This window comes from Scyliorhinus canicula, chromosome 16, assembly GCF_902713615.1.
Source record: "Scyliorhinus canicula chromosome 16, sScyCan1.1, whole genome shotgun sequence".
NCBI lineage: Eukaryota > Metazoa > Chordata > Chondrichthyes > Carcharhiniformes > Scyliorhinidae > Scyliorhinus > Scyliorhinus canicula.
In genome coordinates, this window is record NC_052161.1 from 128829876 (window position 1) to 128847740 (window position 17865).

General features: G+C 43.9%; 1 protein-coding gene across 4 annotated transcripts in view; it reads right to left on the reverse strand.

Moving 5' to 3' along the window:
• tp73 (tumor protein p73) overlaps positions 1–17865 on the reverse strand; it is a 240042-nt gene that overhangs the window by 21776 nt on the left and 200401 nt on the right. For all 4 annotated transcript variants that reach the window (XM_038821912.1, XM_038821910.1, XM_038821911.1 and 1 more), the window contains one exon: positions 3850–4036. In XM_038821912.1, coding sequence (XP_038677840.1) covers positions 3850–4036 — 187 coding nt within the window. The remainder of the gene's footprint in view (positions 1–3849; positions 4037–17865) is intronic.

The following is a 17865-nucleotide window of genomic DNA, read 5'->3' on the forward strand; positions in this document are numbered from 1 at the left end:
CTACAGCGCAGTAAGCATTCACCCCAGAAAGAAGCACATGGACCCAACAGTAAAATGATAACATTTCCCACATGTATAACCTACCCCATGCTGCTATTTACCTGCAATGAGACCTGAATAAATGGAATGAGAGTGATGTAGATCTGACTGGAATATAACCCAGGCCCAGTCAGATGTGTGCCATCTGAGGCAGGACTACAGACTTTAATTTGCTAACCACCTTATTCCTCACTTCCAAATTTCTCCTCTTCTTTCCTCATGTTGCGATACTGAACAATAAATGTCATCCTGCCTTCATTCGTCTCACTCTAGCGGATTGTACATATATCATATATATATATATATATATATAAGAGATTGCTGGTAAGTTAAACAGCTGTTAACATGCAGCACAATTGAGCCTGAGCATCACCCTGTCCACACCCCAGCAGGAGTTAGTGAATGGTGATCGGGAGGGTTGGGGGAATCTGGCCAACTTTTCCCCATCACTAATCAGGAGGCAGAGGTCAACTGTAGGTTAAGATCAGCACAGACCGAAGACTGAGCCTGAAATCTTCCTCATCAGTTGCACACCAGGCTGTAAGCTAACTTGCGATTCCAAGGTAGTTTGTTATCTAAACGAGGATCATATCAGGACAATTAATTTTTCACTTATGTTTGGAAATCTCAATGCGTGTCGGAATTAAGCAACAGAGAGGGAGCATCATAACTACACTGTCTGGTGAGGAAAAGCATGGGGAGGCTGGGAGATTGGAGATCATTTCTATAATAACATCGCTGCCAAAAAGATCTTGCTGAGTTGAGTAAACAACTGCTGTACAAATATAAGATGACTTATTTCGACTCCAGATGTTTACTAAGCTCAGCACAATCTAACTGGCAGGAATAATCTCGATGGTAATTGTAACAAGGCCTTACTGACAGGTGGTTGTTACGGGGGGCCCAATAAATCTTCAGTTGGGAGACACAGAACTGGTTGAAACTTCTCTACAGAGCATGTTTGCAGATGGCAAATTGCCTATATTTTAGTGTGAGGTTTGGCACTGTGCCTGATGACAAGCATTTACATACTGACTGGCTAATTTTTACACTTTATCAGTTCACTGGTGCACATTTGAAAAGCCTCTGAGTGCCAACATAATTGAACTCGGGAAACCTGGCAACTATACCATATCCACTGATGGGGGATAGGGCAATTAAGACACTTTGGCACATTGAATACCAGAGGTTCAACCCCATCTATGCTAACTGTCTGATTCTGCTGATGTGAGCTGCTGGCAAAAACATCCAGTCATTTCCCAACTGGTAAGGAAGGGAAATCAGAGGACGAGCCATCCCCAATCTCTTGAGCAGTTGCTTTTGGAACAGGTGAGGGAGACTGCCCTCTCAGCTGAGAATGATGATGAAAAAATAGATGCTGGGGAGAAAAATACCAAATCCCTCTGTTGTCGTTTCTGCATTATTTTTTATTCTCATCTCCGCCACCAAGTTTGCGTTATTTTCTGCGCGAAATTTGAATAAATACAGCCCAACAACAAGTATGGATCGTTAAGGTAAACTTGGTTTACATCATAGTCTGGGTGGGGTGGAGAGTGCTAGGTGAGAGGATTATATCACAAGTAGAAAAGGGAGGGTTTTGACTACAAGGATCTTTGCAGTGTGGACATTGTCATTTGAAACATGTGGTGAAGGGTGTGGGGGTGTGGGGGCGGTGGCAGGGTTTGTGATTAGTAATACCGTGTAGGTGGAATGGCTTACAGGATCCAGCCCATCCTCATAGTCAGACTTCTTGACTGGAAAACACATGATAAAATAAACAACCAATTAAGAAATGAATTAGCTGGTTTTTCTCCAAGGGTATTGATGCTGCTGTTCCTCAGAGAAGACAGTCCTGGTCTCAAGCCAACTTCAATCTGAGGCAAGTACCATTCTTTTCATCATTATTTCAGTGAGTCATTTTTGCGACTTCAGACCCTCACATTGTGTGAGAAACTAGAGTATATCCACAAAATTCTCGCCAGAAACTAAAGTAGTTGCAAAAACCTGGCACAAGCCATGCCTGAAACTCACTAGAGAGGACGGCACCAAGTCCAATATATGGAGATAGATTCTTAGTAATTGGTATTAGGGAAATAATAGAAGCACATTGGAAAATCATAACCTAATCAAGCAGAGTCAGCATGGCTTCATGAAAGAGAAATCGTGTCTGACTAATCTATTAGAATTTTTCAAGGAAGTTTGAACCAGAGTGGATAGAGGGGAACCAGTAGATGTGCTGTATTTGGATTTCCAGAAGGCTTTCTTCAAGGTACCTCACAAAAGGTTAAGTCATAAGATAAGAGCCCTTTGTGGCGGAGGTAGTATATTGGCATGGATAGAGAATTGGCTAATGGGCAGGAAAGAGCGAGTGGGGATAACGGGATTTTTTTCAAGTTGATGACCTGTAACCAGTGGGGTTCCACAGGGATCAGTGCTGGGACCACAACTGTTTACAACATATATTAATGACTTGGAGGAAGGAAGTGAAAGTACTGTAGCCAAATTTGCAGACGTCACAACAATAGGTGGAAAGGCAAGTTGTGAGAAGGATACAAACAGTTTGCAAAGAGATATTGATAGGTTAAGTAAGTGGGCAAAATGTTGGCAAATGGAGGGTATAAGGGTAGGGAAGTCTTGCTGCAACTGTACAAGGTGCTGATGAGACCACATCTGGAGTACTGAGAGCAGTTTTGGTCCCCTTATTAAAGGAGAGATATTATTTAATTGGAGGCAGCTCAGAGAAGGCTCACTAGGATTATCCCCGGTATGAAAGGATTGTCTTATGAGCAAAGGTTAAACAGGTTGTGACTCTACTCATTGGAATTTAGGAGAATGAGAGGTTGTCTCATTGAAACATATTGGATTCTTTAAAGGGCTTGACAGGGTAAAAGGATGTTTCTCCTCATGGAAGAGTCTAGGACTAGAGGGCAGAGACTCAGAATATGGGATGCCAATTTAAGACTGAGATAAGGAGGAATTTCTTCTCTCATAGGGTTGAGAGTCTTTGAAACTCCTTGCCAAGGAGAGCTGTGGGGATAGAGTTGTGTATATTTAAGACTGAGATAGGTAGATTCTTGAACAGAAAGGGAATCAAGGGTTATGGGCAAAGGGCAGGAAAGTGGATGTGAGGAATGTTGGATCAGCCACAATCCCATTGAGTGGCGGAACTGGCTCAAGGGGCAGAATGGCCCGTTCCTCTTCTTATTTTTTATGGTTTTGTGGGTTGCCTGTTCCTGGGGGTAGCTGTGCAAAATTTAGTTAACCAAATTCCTAGAAGCTTTCAGATGACACATACTGAACTACCACTTTAATGGGATATTCAACCAATGGTTCTTTCCCCCCTTGTAGTCTTTCAGTCTTTTTATGTTTCAAATGGAGATAACTGAGTGAAAGAAAATAGCTTGTCTAATGACCAGGTGAATGAGTGCACAACACTAAGGCAGAAGGATAAATTCAGCAGTTCTGTGTTTTATGCTGAGCTGTGCTTGAAGGGAGCACTTGTCAGAGAATGAGCGTGCAATGTTGACTTTCCAATTTGCAATCCCTTTGAGACCGACTCCCCACTGGGAGAGATAGATCAGTAACTGTGCCTGAAACAGAGCCAAAGTGTCAATGTGGAATAATGGGCCAGTGCTTTCAGGACCAAAAAAAAAATGAATGGTAGAAAAATTAGAGTCTACATTTTCTGAATGGTGTCCCATCGTGCTACATCAGGAACAAAAGTTCAACCCTCCGCCACCCACTGTCTATGGGTACTGAGCAGATACATAGAGAGAGGAATTACATTGCATTTTGGTAACATCCACTCACCATCATTGAAGTCTCTGCCAAGCTCATGATTGGGACAGCGTTTCACCACTTCAGTCACATGTTCAGCCTTCTTGTAGACTGGCATTGCCCGCACCACACTGCCCGGAGGTGGTGGCGAGGTCAGTTTCACCTGGATTGGACATGTCTTTGCAATTTGACAGTAAAGTTTCTTCAGCAATGGAGAATACTAGAAAATAAAATAACACACAGTAAAATATTAATTAAATGGCGCATGAATTTCTTGATCAATCTCAATAGTCCATAGTAAGTCAAAACCAAGAGTAGTCATCGGTGAAGTGGAGTTAGACAGCAGAGGGTCAAGGTGCACAGATTTAATTCAGTCCACATTTTAAACTCTTACATACTGCCTTGATTTGTATATACTGTTTGACTTTTTACAGCTATACAGATAAAGCTAGGAAGTCTTGCGCGCCGTGGGGAGCGTCCTTGCCTTTGAGCTAGAAGCTCTGGTTCAAGTTTCACTCCAGGGGCTGGATTCTCCCCTGCCCGGAGAGGGGCCTGGCAGGATGGAGTGGCGTGAACCACTCCGGCGCAGGCCGCCTCAAAGGTGCGGAATCCCCCGCCCCTTTAGGGGCTAAGCCCTCACCTTGAGGGGCTTGGCCGGCGCCGGAGTGGTTCCCGTCCCGCCGGCTGGCGTGGAAGGCCTTTGGCACCACGCCAGCCGGGGCCGAAGGGACTTCGCCGGCCGGTGGAAGACCACGCATGAGCTGGAGCGTCAACGGCTGCTGACATCATCCCCACACATGCGCTGGGGAGGGGGTCACTTCCACGTCGGCCATCGCGTAGTCTATGGCCGACGCGGAAGGAAAGAGTGCCCCCACGGCACAGACCCGCCCGCGGATCGGTGGGCCCCGATCGCGGGCCAGGCCACCATGGGGGCACCCCCTGGGTCAGATCGCCCCGCGCCCCCCCCCCAGGACACCGGAGCCCGCCCGCGCCGCCAGTGCTGCTGGTAAGGGAGGTGGTTTGATTCATGCCAGCGGGACCGGCATTACAGCAGCGGGACTTCGGCCCATCGCAGGCCGGAGAATCGCCCGGGGGGGGGGGGGGGGGGGGGGGCGCCGACCGGTGTGGCACGATTCCCGCCCCCGCCGAATCTCCGGTGCCGGAGACTTCGGGAGACGGCGGGGGCAGGATTCACGCCGGCCCCCGGCGATTCTCCGACCCGGCAGGGGGTCGGAGAATCCAGCCCCAGGACTTTGATGGTCAAGGAAGGTGCATTAGCAACACAACCAAGTAGGTATCAACTTGCAAATCCTTCCAACATACTTCAATGGCAGGCAGGAAGAGCAAGAGGTTAATTGTCAGACAAGTGGTGGAAATAAATTGGAGCTTCTACCATCACTATCCATAGCTCCAAGCGCAACGTGCATATAAAAGTGCATGATCCACAGCAACTTGGGCTCCTTGGGAGGCCAGTTGATTCAGTTGGCGTGGATCAGAGTGGTGCCAAAAGCGTGGGGTTCGAGCCCTTCTCTGGCTGCCTCCTTGCCCTGCCTATGGTGGAGGTTGTGGTACTGTGGCAGAGATTGAAAGAGCCATTACAGGCATGAAAGGCTGAATGGCCTCCTTCTGTACTTGCAGAATCCAAAGATGATAAATGTGCAGCAATCAGATAAGTTAGAGCTGGTTGGAGCATAGAGTTTCCTTGATTACAGGATGTGAAGGTGGGAGGCACAAAAGTGAGCTGTTTGTGATGAATATGGTTCCTAAAAGAACAGAGAAATGTGTAAATCATCCAACTCATTACAAAGTAATGCAACTGGAGAAGCTGATGCTAACTGTAACTTTATATTGATTTTTTTCATTCACAGATTGTGAACATCATTGACTATCCCTAATTACCCTTGAGGTATTGAGCCACTTCCTTGAATTACTCCCGGCCAGATGATGAAAATACACCCAGTGTGTTGATAGAGTGGGACCTCCAGGACCTTGACCCAGAGACAATGAAGGAATGGAGATATATTTTAAAGTCAGGATGGTATCTGACTTGAAGGAGAACTTACAGAGGGTGGTCTTACCATCTGCTTGCTGGCCTTACCATTCTAGCTGGTAGAGATTGCGGGTTTGGAAGATGCTGATCTTTCAAGAGAAGCAGTGGTGGTGGGAGTGAATGTGTTGAATGGTGGTGGTAGAGTGATGAGCCGTTTGAAGGTTGTTAGAGCTGCCTTCATCCAGGCAAGTGGAGAGTATTCCATAACGCCCACATCTTGGGCTACGTAGATGGTAGAAAGGTTTCGGGGAGTCAGAAGTTGAACGACTCGCTCATCGAGTACTGAGCCTCTGACCTGCTCTTAGTCATTGTATTGATGTGGCTAACCCAGTTCATTTTCTGGCCAATGATGACCTCCAGAATGTTGATGGTGAGGATTTAACAATGGTAATGCAGTTGAATGTGAAGGAGACGTGTGTAGAATCTTTCTTAGAATCCCATAGAATCCCTACAGGGCAGAAGGAGGCCATTCGGCCCATCGATTCAACACCGACCCTCTGAAAGAGCACCTTACCCTAGGCCCACTCCCCAACCCCAAGCAAAGTGCTGTACACACCCCTGTCAGCATCAACGGGGCCGAGGTGGAGATGGTGAGCAGTTTCAAATTCCTAGGGGTACACATCTCCAAAAATCTGTCCTGGTCCACCCACATCGACGCTACCACCAAGAAAGCACAACAGCACCTATACTTCCTCAGGAAACTAAGGAAATTCGGCATGTCCACATTAACTCTTACCAACTTTTACAAGTGCACTATAGAAAGCATCTTACCTGGCTGCATCACAGCCTGGTATGGCAACTGCTCGGCCCAAGACCGCACAAAACTTCAGAGAGTCGTGAACACAGCCCAGTCCATCACACAAACCTGCATCCCATGAATGGTTATTGATGAGTGTCTTGATATCATTGACGAGAACCCTTGCATCACTTTGCTGATAATTGAAAGTAAGCCGATAGCAGAATAATTGGTCGCATTAGATTTGGCTCGCTATTCTTTTGACAGGACAGGCCTGAATAGTTTTCCACATTGTCAAGCAGATATCAGTGTTGTATCTGTCATGGAACAGCTTGGTCAGGGGCCTTGCTACGTCTTGAGCAGATGTTTTAAGTACTACAGCCAGGAGATTGTTGGGACTTTGCTGCATCCAGTGAACTCAGCCATTTGTTACCATCATGCAAAGTGAATTGAATTTGAAGACTGGCACCTGTGATGATGGGGACTTCAGGAGGAAACTGACCTCAGCACTTTTGGCTGAAGATGATTGCAAATGCTTCAGCTTTACTTCATGAAGCCTCCTTCTCTATTATTTATTTAATGTCCTACCACCATTAATTGTTCAATCTGGAGGATTTCTGTCCTTTGATATGATCCATTGGTTGTCGCTTAGTTCTGTCACACTACTTCCACTGATTAGCATGCATTTCATCCTCTGTTGGGACTTCACCAGATTGGCTTCACATTTCTACAGGTGTCTGGTGCTCTTCCACACTCAGTTAACCAGAGTTGGTCCCCTGGTTTGATGGTAATGTTGCAGTGAGGGGCACGAGATTATTGATTGCGATGGAGTATAATTCTGCTCCTGTTGATGGCCTGCAGTTCTTCATGGTTGCCCAGTTTTGAGCTGCTTGATCTGTTCCTAGTCTATCCCAGTTAGCTTGATGATAACGACGCATAACACAATGGAGGGTGTGCTCGGAGTGAGGACAAACCTTTGTCTTTACAAGGACTTTGCAGTCATCATTCCTATCGATGGCAACAGGTCGACTAGTGAGAAGGAGGTCAAATAGACATTTCCCTCAAGAAGTCAAGTTGGTTCCTTCACCACCTGCTGCATGCCTAGTATGACAGCAATGTTCTTAATTTAAAAAATATATAAATTTAGAGTACCCAATTCCTTTTTTCCAATTAAGGGGCAAATTAGCCTGGCTAATCCACCTAGCCTGCAGATCTTTGGGTTGTGGGGGCGAAACCCATGCAAACACGGGGAGAATGTGCAAACTCCACACGGACAGTGAGCCAGAGCCAGGATCGAACCTGGGACCTCAGCGCCGTGAGGCAGCAGGGCTAACCCACTGCATCAGTGTGCTGCCCAGCAATGTTCTTCATGACTCTACCTGCTCTGTTAATTGTGGTGCTACTCTTGGTGATGCATTGAAGTCCCCCATCCAGAATATATTCTCTACACTTTACTGCCCTTAGTGTTTATCATGAACTCAAGGGATCCAGAGTCAATGTTGAGGACTTCCAGGGTCACATTTTCTGGTGGCTCTGCCCAGTTAGTGGAATAGTGCATACCCAGGGATGGTGATGGAAGAGTTTGGATTATCATAATAATAATAATCTTTATTGTCACAAATAGGCTTACATTAACACTGCAATGAAGTTACTGTGAAAATCCCCCAGTCGCCACATTCCGGCGCCTGTTCGGGTACACGGAGGGAGAATTCAGAATGTCCAAATTACCTAACAGTACATCTTTTGGGACTTGTGGGAGGAAACCGGAGCACCCAGAGGAAACCCACGCAGACAGGGGAGAACGTGTAGACTCCGCACAGTGACCCAAGCCGGGAATCGAACCTGGGACCCTGGCACTGTGAAGCAACAGCGCTAACCACTTTGCAATTCTGTCAGGCTGTTGCAACAAATTTACCACAAGCCCTCAAATTCTCCAGCTGTCACCTGGGATTTAGACTTGTGTATCTGGATCATCAAAACAAAGGAAAAGGAAAATATAGCCACAGGTATCATTGTAAAACAGGTACAGCACAAGACAGAAGTCAATGCCAACATAGGAACAAATAAGGCGGGATGAGTTGGGGAGAAAATCCCCAAATGTGTTCCTCCCTTGAATAGAAGATCCGTTTGCAGCAAGTGGGAAAAAGTCTCACACAGGATTGCATCTTACCCACAGCTTTAGAACAGAAATAATAGAGGAATAAAAAAACCCCGAGAGTATTGGGGGAATTACACTGACACCCACAAAGTAATGAAACTCCCTTCCAAGCCCAGGGCAGAACAGACAACCATCATAGGTCTATAAGGAGAGGACCGAGTATCACACAACCAAGGAAATCTCAGCTCTCAGACCCCAGGCCTACTTTGTGCTATTCTATCAAGACCCAGGTTAGTATCAAGGTAAAAACAATATGGAAAGGAATCTGGTCCAAATGGGTGAAGAAGTTAGATGGGAACTAGGCCAATTGTAATATTTATCCGTGTATCTTAAAGGCTTCTGAAACGTAGGAATAAAGGAATTAGGAGCTGAAGTAGGCTCAATTAAGCTCTTCGAGCCTGCGCCGTCATTCAATCAGACCATGGTTGATCGCTTCCTGTTCTGAAATCAACCTCCCTGCCTGTTCCCCAATTCATTTTAACCCTTTTTTTAAAAATCAGAAATATATCTATCTCCTTCTTGAAACATTTAAAGATTCAGACTTCACCACACTATTGGCAGTGAGTTCCACAAATTCACCACCCTCTGCGAGAAGTAGTTTCTCCTCATCTCAGTTTCAAATCTACCACCTCTCAACCTATATCTGTGATCTTGTTCCAGATTGCCCCACAAGGAGGAACATTTGATCTACGTTTACTTCATCAATCCCTCTTAGTATTTTATATACAGCGATCAGATCCCCTCGGATTCTTCTAAACTCCAGCGAGTACTTTTTAAAATAAATTTAGAGTACCCAATTCAGTTTTTTCCAATTAAGGGGCAATTTAGCATGGCCAATCCACCTACCCTTTTGCACATCTTTGAGTTGTGGGGGATGAAACCCACGCAAACACGGGGAAGAATGTGCAAACTCCACACAGACAGTGACCCAGAGCTGGGATCGAACCTGGGACCTCGGCTCCGTGAGGCAGCAGGGCTAACCCACTGCGCCACCATGCTGCCCTAACCCCAGCGAGTATAAACTCAAACTGTTCGATCTCTCCTCATACATCATCCCCGGAATCAATCTGGCGAACCTCCTCTGAACTGCCTCCAATGCCACCACATCCTTCCTCAAATAAGGAGGCCAAAACTGACTACAATACTCCAGGTGTAGTCTCACCAACACCCTGTACAATTACAACACTTCTCTACTTTTATACTCCAGTCCTTTGCAATAAACACTAAAATTACATTTGCCTTTTTATTACATGCTATACTTGCATACCGACTTTCTGCGATTCATGAACAAAGACACCCAGATCCCACTTCCCGTGCCTCCGCCATCTCTGTGTTCCCCATTATTACTTCACCAGTACCTTCCTCTAAAGTGCCAATATTTACTTTAGCTTTTCTCTTCCGCTTTATATACTTATAGAAGCTTTTGGTATCACTGTTCATGTCTTCTGCTGGTTTCCTTTCATAGATCATCTTAGCTCTTTTGATTTTATTTTTAGTAGCCGTTGGCTGAAGCTCAAAGTTCTTCCAATCCTCCAGCTTACCAGCAACTTTTGCGGTTTGGTACGCCCTAGTTTTGCCTTCATGTCCTCTTTGTCTTCATTTTTTAGCAATTGGATATTTTTCTCCTTTTTACAATTCCTCTTTCTCTCAAGAATAAACTTTAATTAAGTGGTATTTAATATCTCCCTGAATGTCCGCCGTTGTTCCTTAGCTGTCCTGCCCCCAAGCTATCTGTGCCCAGTCAACTTGGGCCTGTATAATTACCTCTGCAAGGGCAGCACGGTGGCCTAGTGGTTAGCACAACCGCCTCACGGCGCTGAGGTCCCAGGTTCGATCCCGGCTCTGGGTCACTGTCTGTGTGGAGTTTGCACGTTCTCCCCGTGTCTGCGTGGGTTTCGCCCCCACAACCCAAAAATGTGCAGAGTAGGTGGATTGGCCACGCTAAATTGCCCCTTAATTGGAAAAAGTAATTGGCTAATCTAAATTAAAAAAAAAAAATAATAATAATTACCTCTGCCCAGAACTAAAACTCTAGGATGGCACTCAATCTGAAATTGAAATTCTAGCATGCTGTGATCACTCCAAAGAGAACCCTTAATGACATGAGTATTGATCAGCCCTTCTTCGTTACATAATACTAAATCTAAAATAGCTTGCCCCGTGGTTGGCTTCATACATTTTGCTCTAAGAAACAATCCCTCATTCACTATGAAATATCCCTTGAAGCTACCCTTGCCAATTTGATTAATCCAGTTAATATGCAGGTTAAAGTCACCCAAGATTACCCTTCTCACAATCCCTCATTATTCCTTGGTTCATACAAAGCCCCACTTTGGAAGTATTGCTCAGGGGCCTGTAAATTATCCTACCAAGGTGTTTTTTCCCTTGTTTTTTTATTTCCACCCAGGTCAATTCTACATTTTGGCGCTTAGTGTCAATATACAGCTTTGATGCCACCTTGAACCAATAAAGCAACTCCACCTCCTGTTCCATCCTGTCTGTGCTGTCTGAATATTGAGTACCCTTGGACATTCAACTCCCAGTCCTGGTCCTCCTGCATCCATGTTTCAGTAATCCCCACCAAATCATACCCAGTATCCTGAAAGACAGCTTCCCATGATCACTGCGACATATATGATTAATACTGATTTAGTAAACACTTGGTAATCTGTATGTAAACACTTAAATCCCCACCCCCGATGGTTTAACATTCACTCGGTGAATACACCTTTAATACAAAAAGTTTGTAGAAGAAAAATTGAACGAACCCATCTGATAAGTTTCTTTTTATTTATTTACATCCTGTCAAGAAAATACCGTTTTATTCAGGATTTTATTGCTTCCTTATTATAAGTGGTGGAATTGCAGAATCAGAAAAGAGTGAAACAAAGATAAATCTAAAAAAAAACTTAATTGTAAAGTTTCCTTTGTGCTGACTTTCAATGTTTATATGGCGGGACTAAATTTCCTTCGTTGTCATGATTCTCCTTACTTACTCGCTGGGATACAATGCAGGGGGTGTGAGCCAATCTCTGGTATCCCACAAAGGTGACCTTGCTTCAAGGATAGTGATCAAAATCAGAAATTCTACTCTGAATGGCTGAGGACAATTCAACATCTTACAAACTGAATCAGTATCAGGGAGTTGAACTTAAGAGTCTAAATTTCAATTCAGCTGAGCATCTTTCACAAGATAATTTAAAGTATTAAAAACAATGCAATACTGTAGACAAGGATTCCAAATATACTCAATGCAAAATTATTTTACTGTAACTTTGAACTACATCAAACAAGTTTGGTCATGTCTCATGGAGAAAATCCATTTTTTTTGTGGCCTGCCACTGGTCTTTGAAATCCAAACAGTTTGCTCCACTTTGAAATCAAACCCTCATATTCTATTTTCACTCATGGGTAGAACAGACGTATGCATGGAGGTCTCCACATTATTACTGGCATGCTTCAGCATGTCCTCCTGTGAAGGACCCAGAACTTCACCTGGAGCATATTGTTTCCTGACTTTTCAACAGCATTTGTATAGACATGCAGATTAATGGAATTAAATGACAGCATTTGAAAGCTAAAAATCGCAGATGGCTTTTAATCACAGCCTGCCATTCGGAGACCTGGATATGTAAACTCCCCACACAGGAGACCTGCGAGCAAAGTGATGCCATCGTGCTGGGTTAGCTGATCTGATGTGTGGGGTGCTAGAATTGGTCTTGTTGCTCTGGGCTGTAGATGGGCTCCTTGATCTTGATCATAGTCCAGTGGCCCTGCTGGAAAGTGCATGAGAATATTGAATGAGGAAGTGTGTACCTCCCCACCTTTATTCTAAATTTTTATTAACTGGAAGTCAACACGCTCATGGAACGAGATGGGGGTGGGGGGGGGGGGGGGGGGGGGAGAGAATCCATGATGAATTCCCCCAGCCAGTTGGTAGCTTTCTGTGGGGTCAAGTCTGACTCCAGTGATGTGATGGCAAAAATCTAGGATGACATTCCAGTGCACTTCGAAGAGAGTACTGCACTGTTGGAAGTGTGGCAAACCACTGTTGTACCTACATTAGGTGATGTATGGTAGGACCTGTACTACAGATATGACGGTAGTCCCTGCCTGCTGGCTGCGCCCAGTTGGCGGAGTATAAATATGTGTGTCCTCCGTGTAACAGTCATTTCGCCAGCTGCTGTGGGACGCCGCACATCTTAGAGCAACAAAGCCTCAGTTGTATTCAACTCTCGTCTTTGTGCAATTGACCGTGCATCAGGAAGTGCAATATTTTGGATGAAATATCAAGCCGAGATCCAGTCTGTTTTCTCAGACGGTCATAAAACAGCCTATAGATTTATTTTGAAGATGATTAGGGGAGTTAGCCCTTGCGTCCTGCCCAATGCTTATTCCTCAATCAACATTACTAAATTAAAAAAATCAGGTTTTCTGGTCATTATCACATTGCTGTTAGTGGTAGTGATGTGTGAACATCACAACAGTGACTATATTGCAACAGTACTTCATTCGCTGTAAACTCTGAATCATCCTGTGGTTGTGAAAAGCACAATAAAAATACAAGTCTTCCTTTTTCCCCCCAATTTCAATCTGTCAACAGAGGAGGCTGATGTGGAATGTTAGATATGTGGTGGGTTGAAAAAGTGGCAACTCAGTAGGTGTACAAAATATAACCAATTAATGTTCATGCAAGATTTAATTTTCAGAATAATATACTGCTGCATATGTTGATGCAATTACTGCATCTTTAATTGCACAACTTGACCTTTGGGCGAGGTAGTAATCCCAGACCGCATCTGTCTGTTCTCTTTAAAGTAGATGTTAGAAATTCCAGTGCACTATTGAAAGAGAACAGGGAGCTCTCCTGGTCAAACATTCTTCCTTCAACCAATCATTCATCTCATTTTGGTTTGTGGGATGTTGCTGGCACATTGATCTGACAGTAATTCATGATGTGAAGTGTTTTGAGGTGTTTCAATTACCTGATAGAATTGAAGTGAACAATATTAAACAAGTTGGCTCTTGATACTTTCCCAACTTTATGCAGACACAGACATCCCTTGTGCAAATGACATACATCCCATAGGCCTTTCATTCATTATTTGTAAAGATTTTGGGCCTTATTAATAAGAGTTGTTCACTTTTCCTCATTGTCCCAGACAGACTACCAAGGTGGTATTATCATACAAGACCCAAATTTCAACACAGTTGGACTATGTCAACGTCTACAAATTGTCTACAATATCTTAACCTGTCATAATCTAGACCTGTCATAATCTAATACATTGCAGTGTTAATGTAAGCCTACTTGTGACACTAATAAAGATTATTATTATTACACCTCTAAAAAGAATCTCCCCTCAATCTCCTACACTCCAAGGATAACAACACTGCTTCTTCAACCTAACCTTATAGCTAAATTCCTCAGGCAGAACCTCGCGTCATCCCATCTGTGGCGAATTTGATGATGAGGAGCATTTTATCAGGCAGGAGTGTGATGGTTGGGGACCTTGTCAACTTTCCGCCTCTGCCCCGATTAAGTCTGTGGAAGGAAGGCCCATGGATGGTCTTCCTGCGCCACCTCCAATTGGGGCTATTAAGTAGCAGTTAATGCAAGCCACAAATTCATCATGAGGAGCACAACAGCAACCGTGCATGGTGAGGGGGCATTCTTCATTTGAAGTCACTCAGTGCCTCATCAAGGAGCCCAGCATCGTAAAGGGGGGGGGGGTAGTTTTGCTGAGAGTCACCCTGCTGGACATGCTACTGATACCCCTCCCATTATCACTCACATCTGGCCTGTGATTCAGCAATGAGCAGGTATGTGTCACCCATTCTCAGGTCTGTGCCATATAGGCAGCAGCCAATACCTCGCTGGTGGTGCTGTCATTCAATACAGCTGCTGGCATCGGATTGGCTGGCAACTCCCAGTATGTGGAACTTCTGCCTCCTGGCGTCCTTGATCCCAGAGAAAGCCCGCCATTGGCCTGTGCCTGAATGGAACATGATGTGGCAGGCTTTCCTGAAAAGAGACGATGTGGGCATTCGGCAACTCTCCAGCTGGCTCCCGAGGCCCATCCCACCTCCAAAAAAATTCCATCCCTTCCCTGAAACAGTTCTGGGATATTGCTTCATGATTCTGTCAAGCACCTTCCTAAAGTGTGAACAGAACTGTACGCAATAATCTAGTTGAGGTCTAACCAGATCTACATAAAGGTTCAGTAGAACGTTCCTGCTTTTGTACTCAATATCTCTATTTATGAAGCGCAAAATCCCAAATGCTTTGCTTGATACTTTCTCAACATGTGCTGTCACATTTTAAGGCTCTCTGCACATGGACAACAATTATTAAATTCCATCGGCCACTTGTCTGCCCATTCTGCTAGCCTGTCTATGTCATGTTGCAGTTAATTTGTATTATTCCCAATGCCACACTTCCAGGTTTGATATCACTGACAAATTGTGAAATTATATTCTGCTTCAACCTCCAAGTCATTTTTATATAAGAAAATAAAACGAGTGTTTCCAGCACCGAACCTTGGGGAACATTAAACTCTATCGTCTTCCAGCCAAGACCATCTAGAACATCCTACCGTTCGATTCCCGCTGCATCATTTAACTGTACCAGCTGTGCTTCCAGCAATATTTTATTAGCATTCACTTCCTTAATAGACACCAATACAAAGTACTTTTGAATTATTCTAGTTTACCATACACCTTTAAGCATACAAAATATGAAGTATCATATTTTTGGAAGAATAGGAACATATATTTAATGGTTAAGTCAAGAAATTAAAGTGTAGATTGATGAAAAGCTGAGAAATTCATATGCATAATTCTCTAAAAGTGCAGCTAGGAAAAGCAATCAAAATAGTCAATTGAATCTTGGGTTTTATAAACTGCAGCATAAACTAATAATTTTGAATTAATGCAAAACATTGGTTGGGTCACAGTTAAGACGACTGTGCAGTTTGAGCATCTTATTATAGGAAATAAATTAAAGCAATAGTGTGTATAGCTTTGATCTATCAGAATAAAGTCAGTTGGAAAACCATACAATTGAGGAGACACATGAGAATTTGTAGAAACCCTACTGTGAGGAACCCATTGAGTCAATCGGCCCACCAATCCCATGAAAGCGCTCTCCACCCAGGCCCACATCCCCCACTCTATCCCTGAAACCCCACCTAACCTGTGGGAGGAAACCGGAGCACCCGGAGGAAACCCATGCAGACACGGGAGAAAGAGCAAACTCCACACAATCAAATGAGGTTGAAATTGAACCCAGGTCTATGGCACAGTGAGGCAGCAGTGCTGACTACTGTGCTGCCGTGCCGCCCCTGCCAGGAAAGAAATTACAGAATTTTTTGAAATTCCTTAGGGTTTTTATAGAATTTATTGGAAATGACTATTTTCTTTGGTATTCAAAATAGCTGTTAGCCAAATGTTAAAATGAGAGGTCCAGAGAAACCTCTCGACATAACGTGCTGCTGGAAAATGGAAAATGGAGGAGGAGACTGGTACATCACACCCTGAGAAGCCATTTCGCCTTTTACTATAAACATTTGAACCCCATAGAGATACAGGATTGGGGAGAATGCAGAGCAGTGGGATTCATTTTGGATTGCTGGAGCTGACATGTCAGAATGAATGACCTCTTTCTCTGCTGTAAACTTCTAGTGTTCCATGAAGTAGACACAGAAACAGTAATGCCGCCACAAACAGAGAAAGAGACAGATGCAAACATGCAGAAAGACAGGCACATCTATGACATGTTGTATTTAAAGCACTTTTCAGAAAGTATACATTCAAAATAGGGTACAAAAACTGAAAGACAAAAAAGCAGAGATACCAGAAAGTATGTCTGAAGATTTAAGTTTTACGAAGACTATTGAACAGGAGGGAAAGTACAGTGTTAGAAATTTTAAAGAAAATTCAAGTGTCAGACGAAAGGCACGGCCACAGCAGTGGGAAACATAGACTATTCCAGAAATTGAACAGCATTAGGTGTGACACAGTAAGCAATGACTAAATTATCGATGACTGGCACATCAATCAGTTAACGAGCTAACCTTGCTCATTATCGAGGCGATCACCATTTTTAATTCTAACAGCATCACCTTTTAATGGGTAGTTGTGGCAAATCTTCACATGAAACTTGCATGACTGCAATCAGCAGCCACATTTATTATTTCAATGAGATGCAACTGCCTTTGCAATTCAACAATAGAAGCCAAATAAATCCCCACAGAAGTGTGCCAGGAGGCTGGACAAGGCAATCTTTTTAGTGAGAACTTGTTTTTCACAGTTTACAGGCCACAGCTGGCGAGTGACAAGGATGGGAATACCCTCCTTGTGTTCGAAACGTCTCATTATCTTTGTGGCTTTGATAAACAATTCATTGACACTACCTGTCAGGAAGACCTGGCAATTTTAATGGATTGTATCAGACATGCTTCTAGGTTGTTGAGACTCTTAAAATACTTAATTCCTTCAACACCTGGATATCCTTGAGGCTCTGAAGATTGAATGCCCAGACCCCCCAGACTAGCTTTGTTAAGGCTCTACTTGTTCCTTGAAAGGTTTCAACATATTTTTGCTCTGATCTAGTCTCAGAAAGCATTGGCTCCTCATTTTGGGAAAGTTAGGACTTGCTGTAATTTTCAAAAAAGAAACAACTCTGTTTTACCAGGTCCTGACATGCACACACATTGAATAAGATGAAGTGTGCCTGTCTCATTTGGAATATGTACTGGCTCCTTACATGTGGCTGCATTCCATCAGCAGAGACGGAACTTTGCAACTAACAGACAAACCTCAGTATTTTGGGTTTCTGATGATCTGAAAGCTCTTGGCTTTGGAAAGACCCAAATATTTTAATCTCATCTTGGACCAAATTTTATTGTTTCGTTGGTATGCCTTTCCATCTTTCTTTCTCCTCTATCTTAGCTGTCCATTACTTTATCTTTTGGTCTTTCCATCGAATGCCAACATTGTTTTTACTCCTGTTTTTGCTCAGCGACAACTGTAAAGCACCATGGGATGGTTTGTTATGTTAAAGTGCGACAAAAGCAAGCTTTGCACTATTCTCTTTTTAATCTC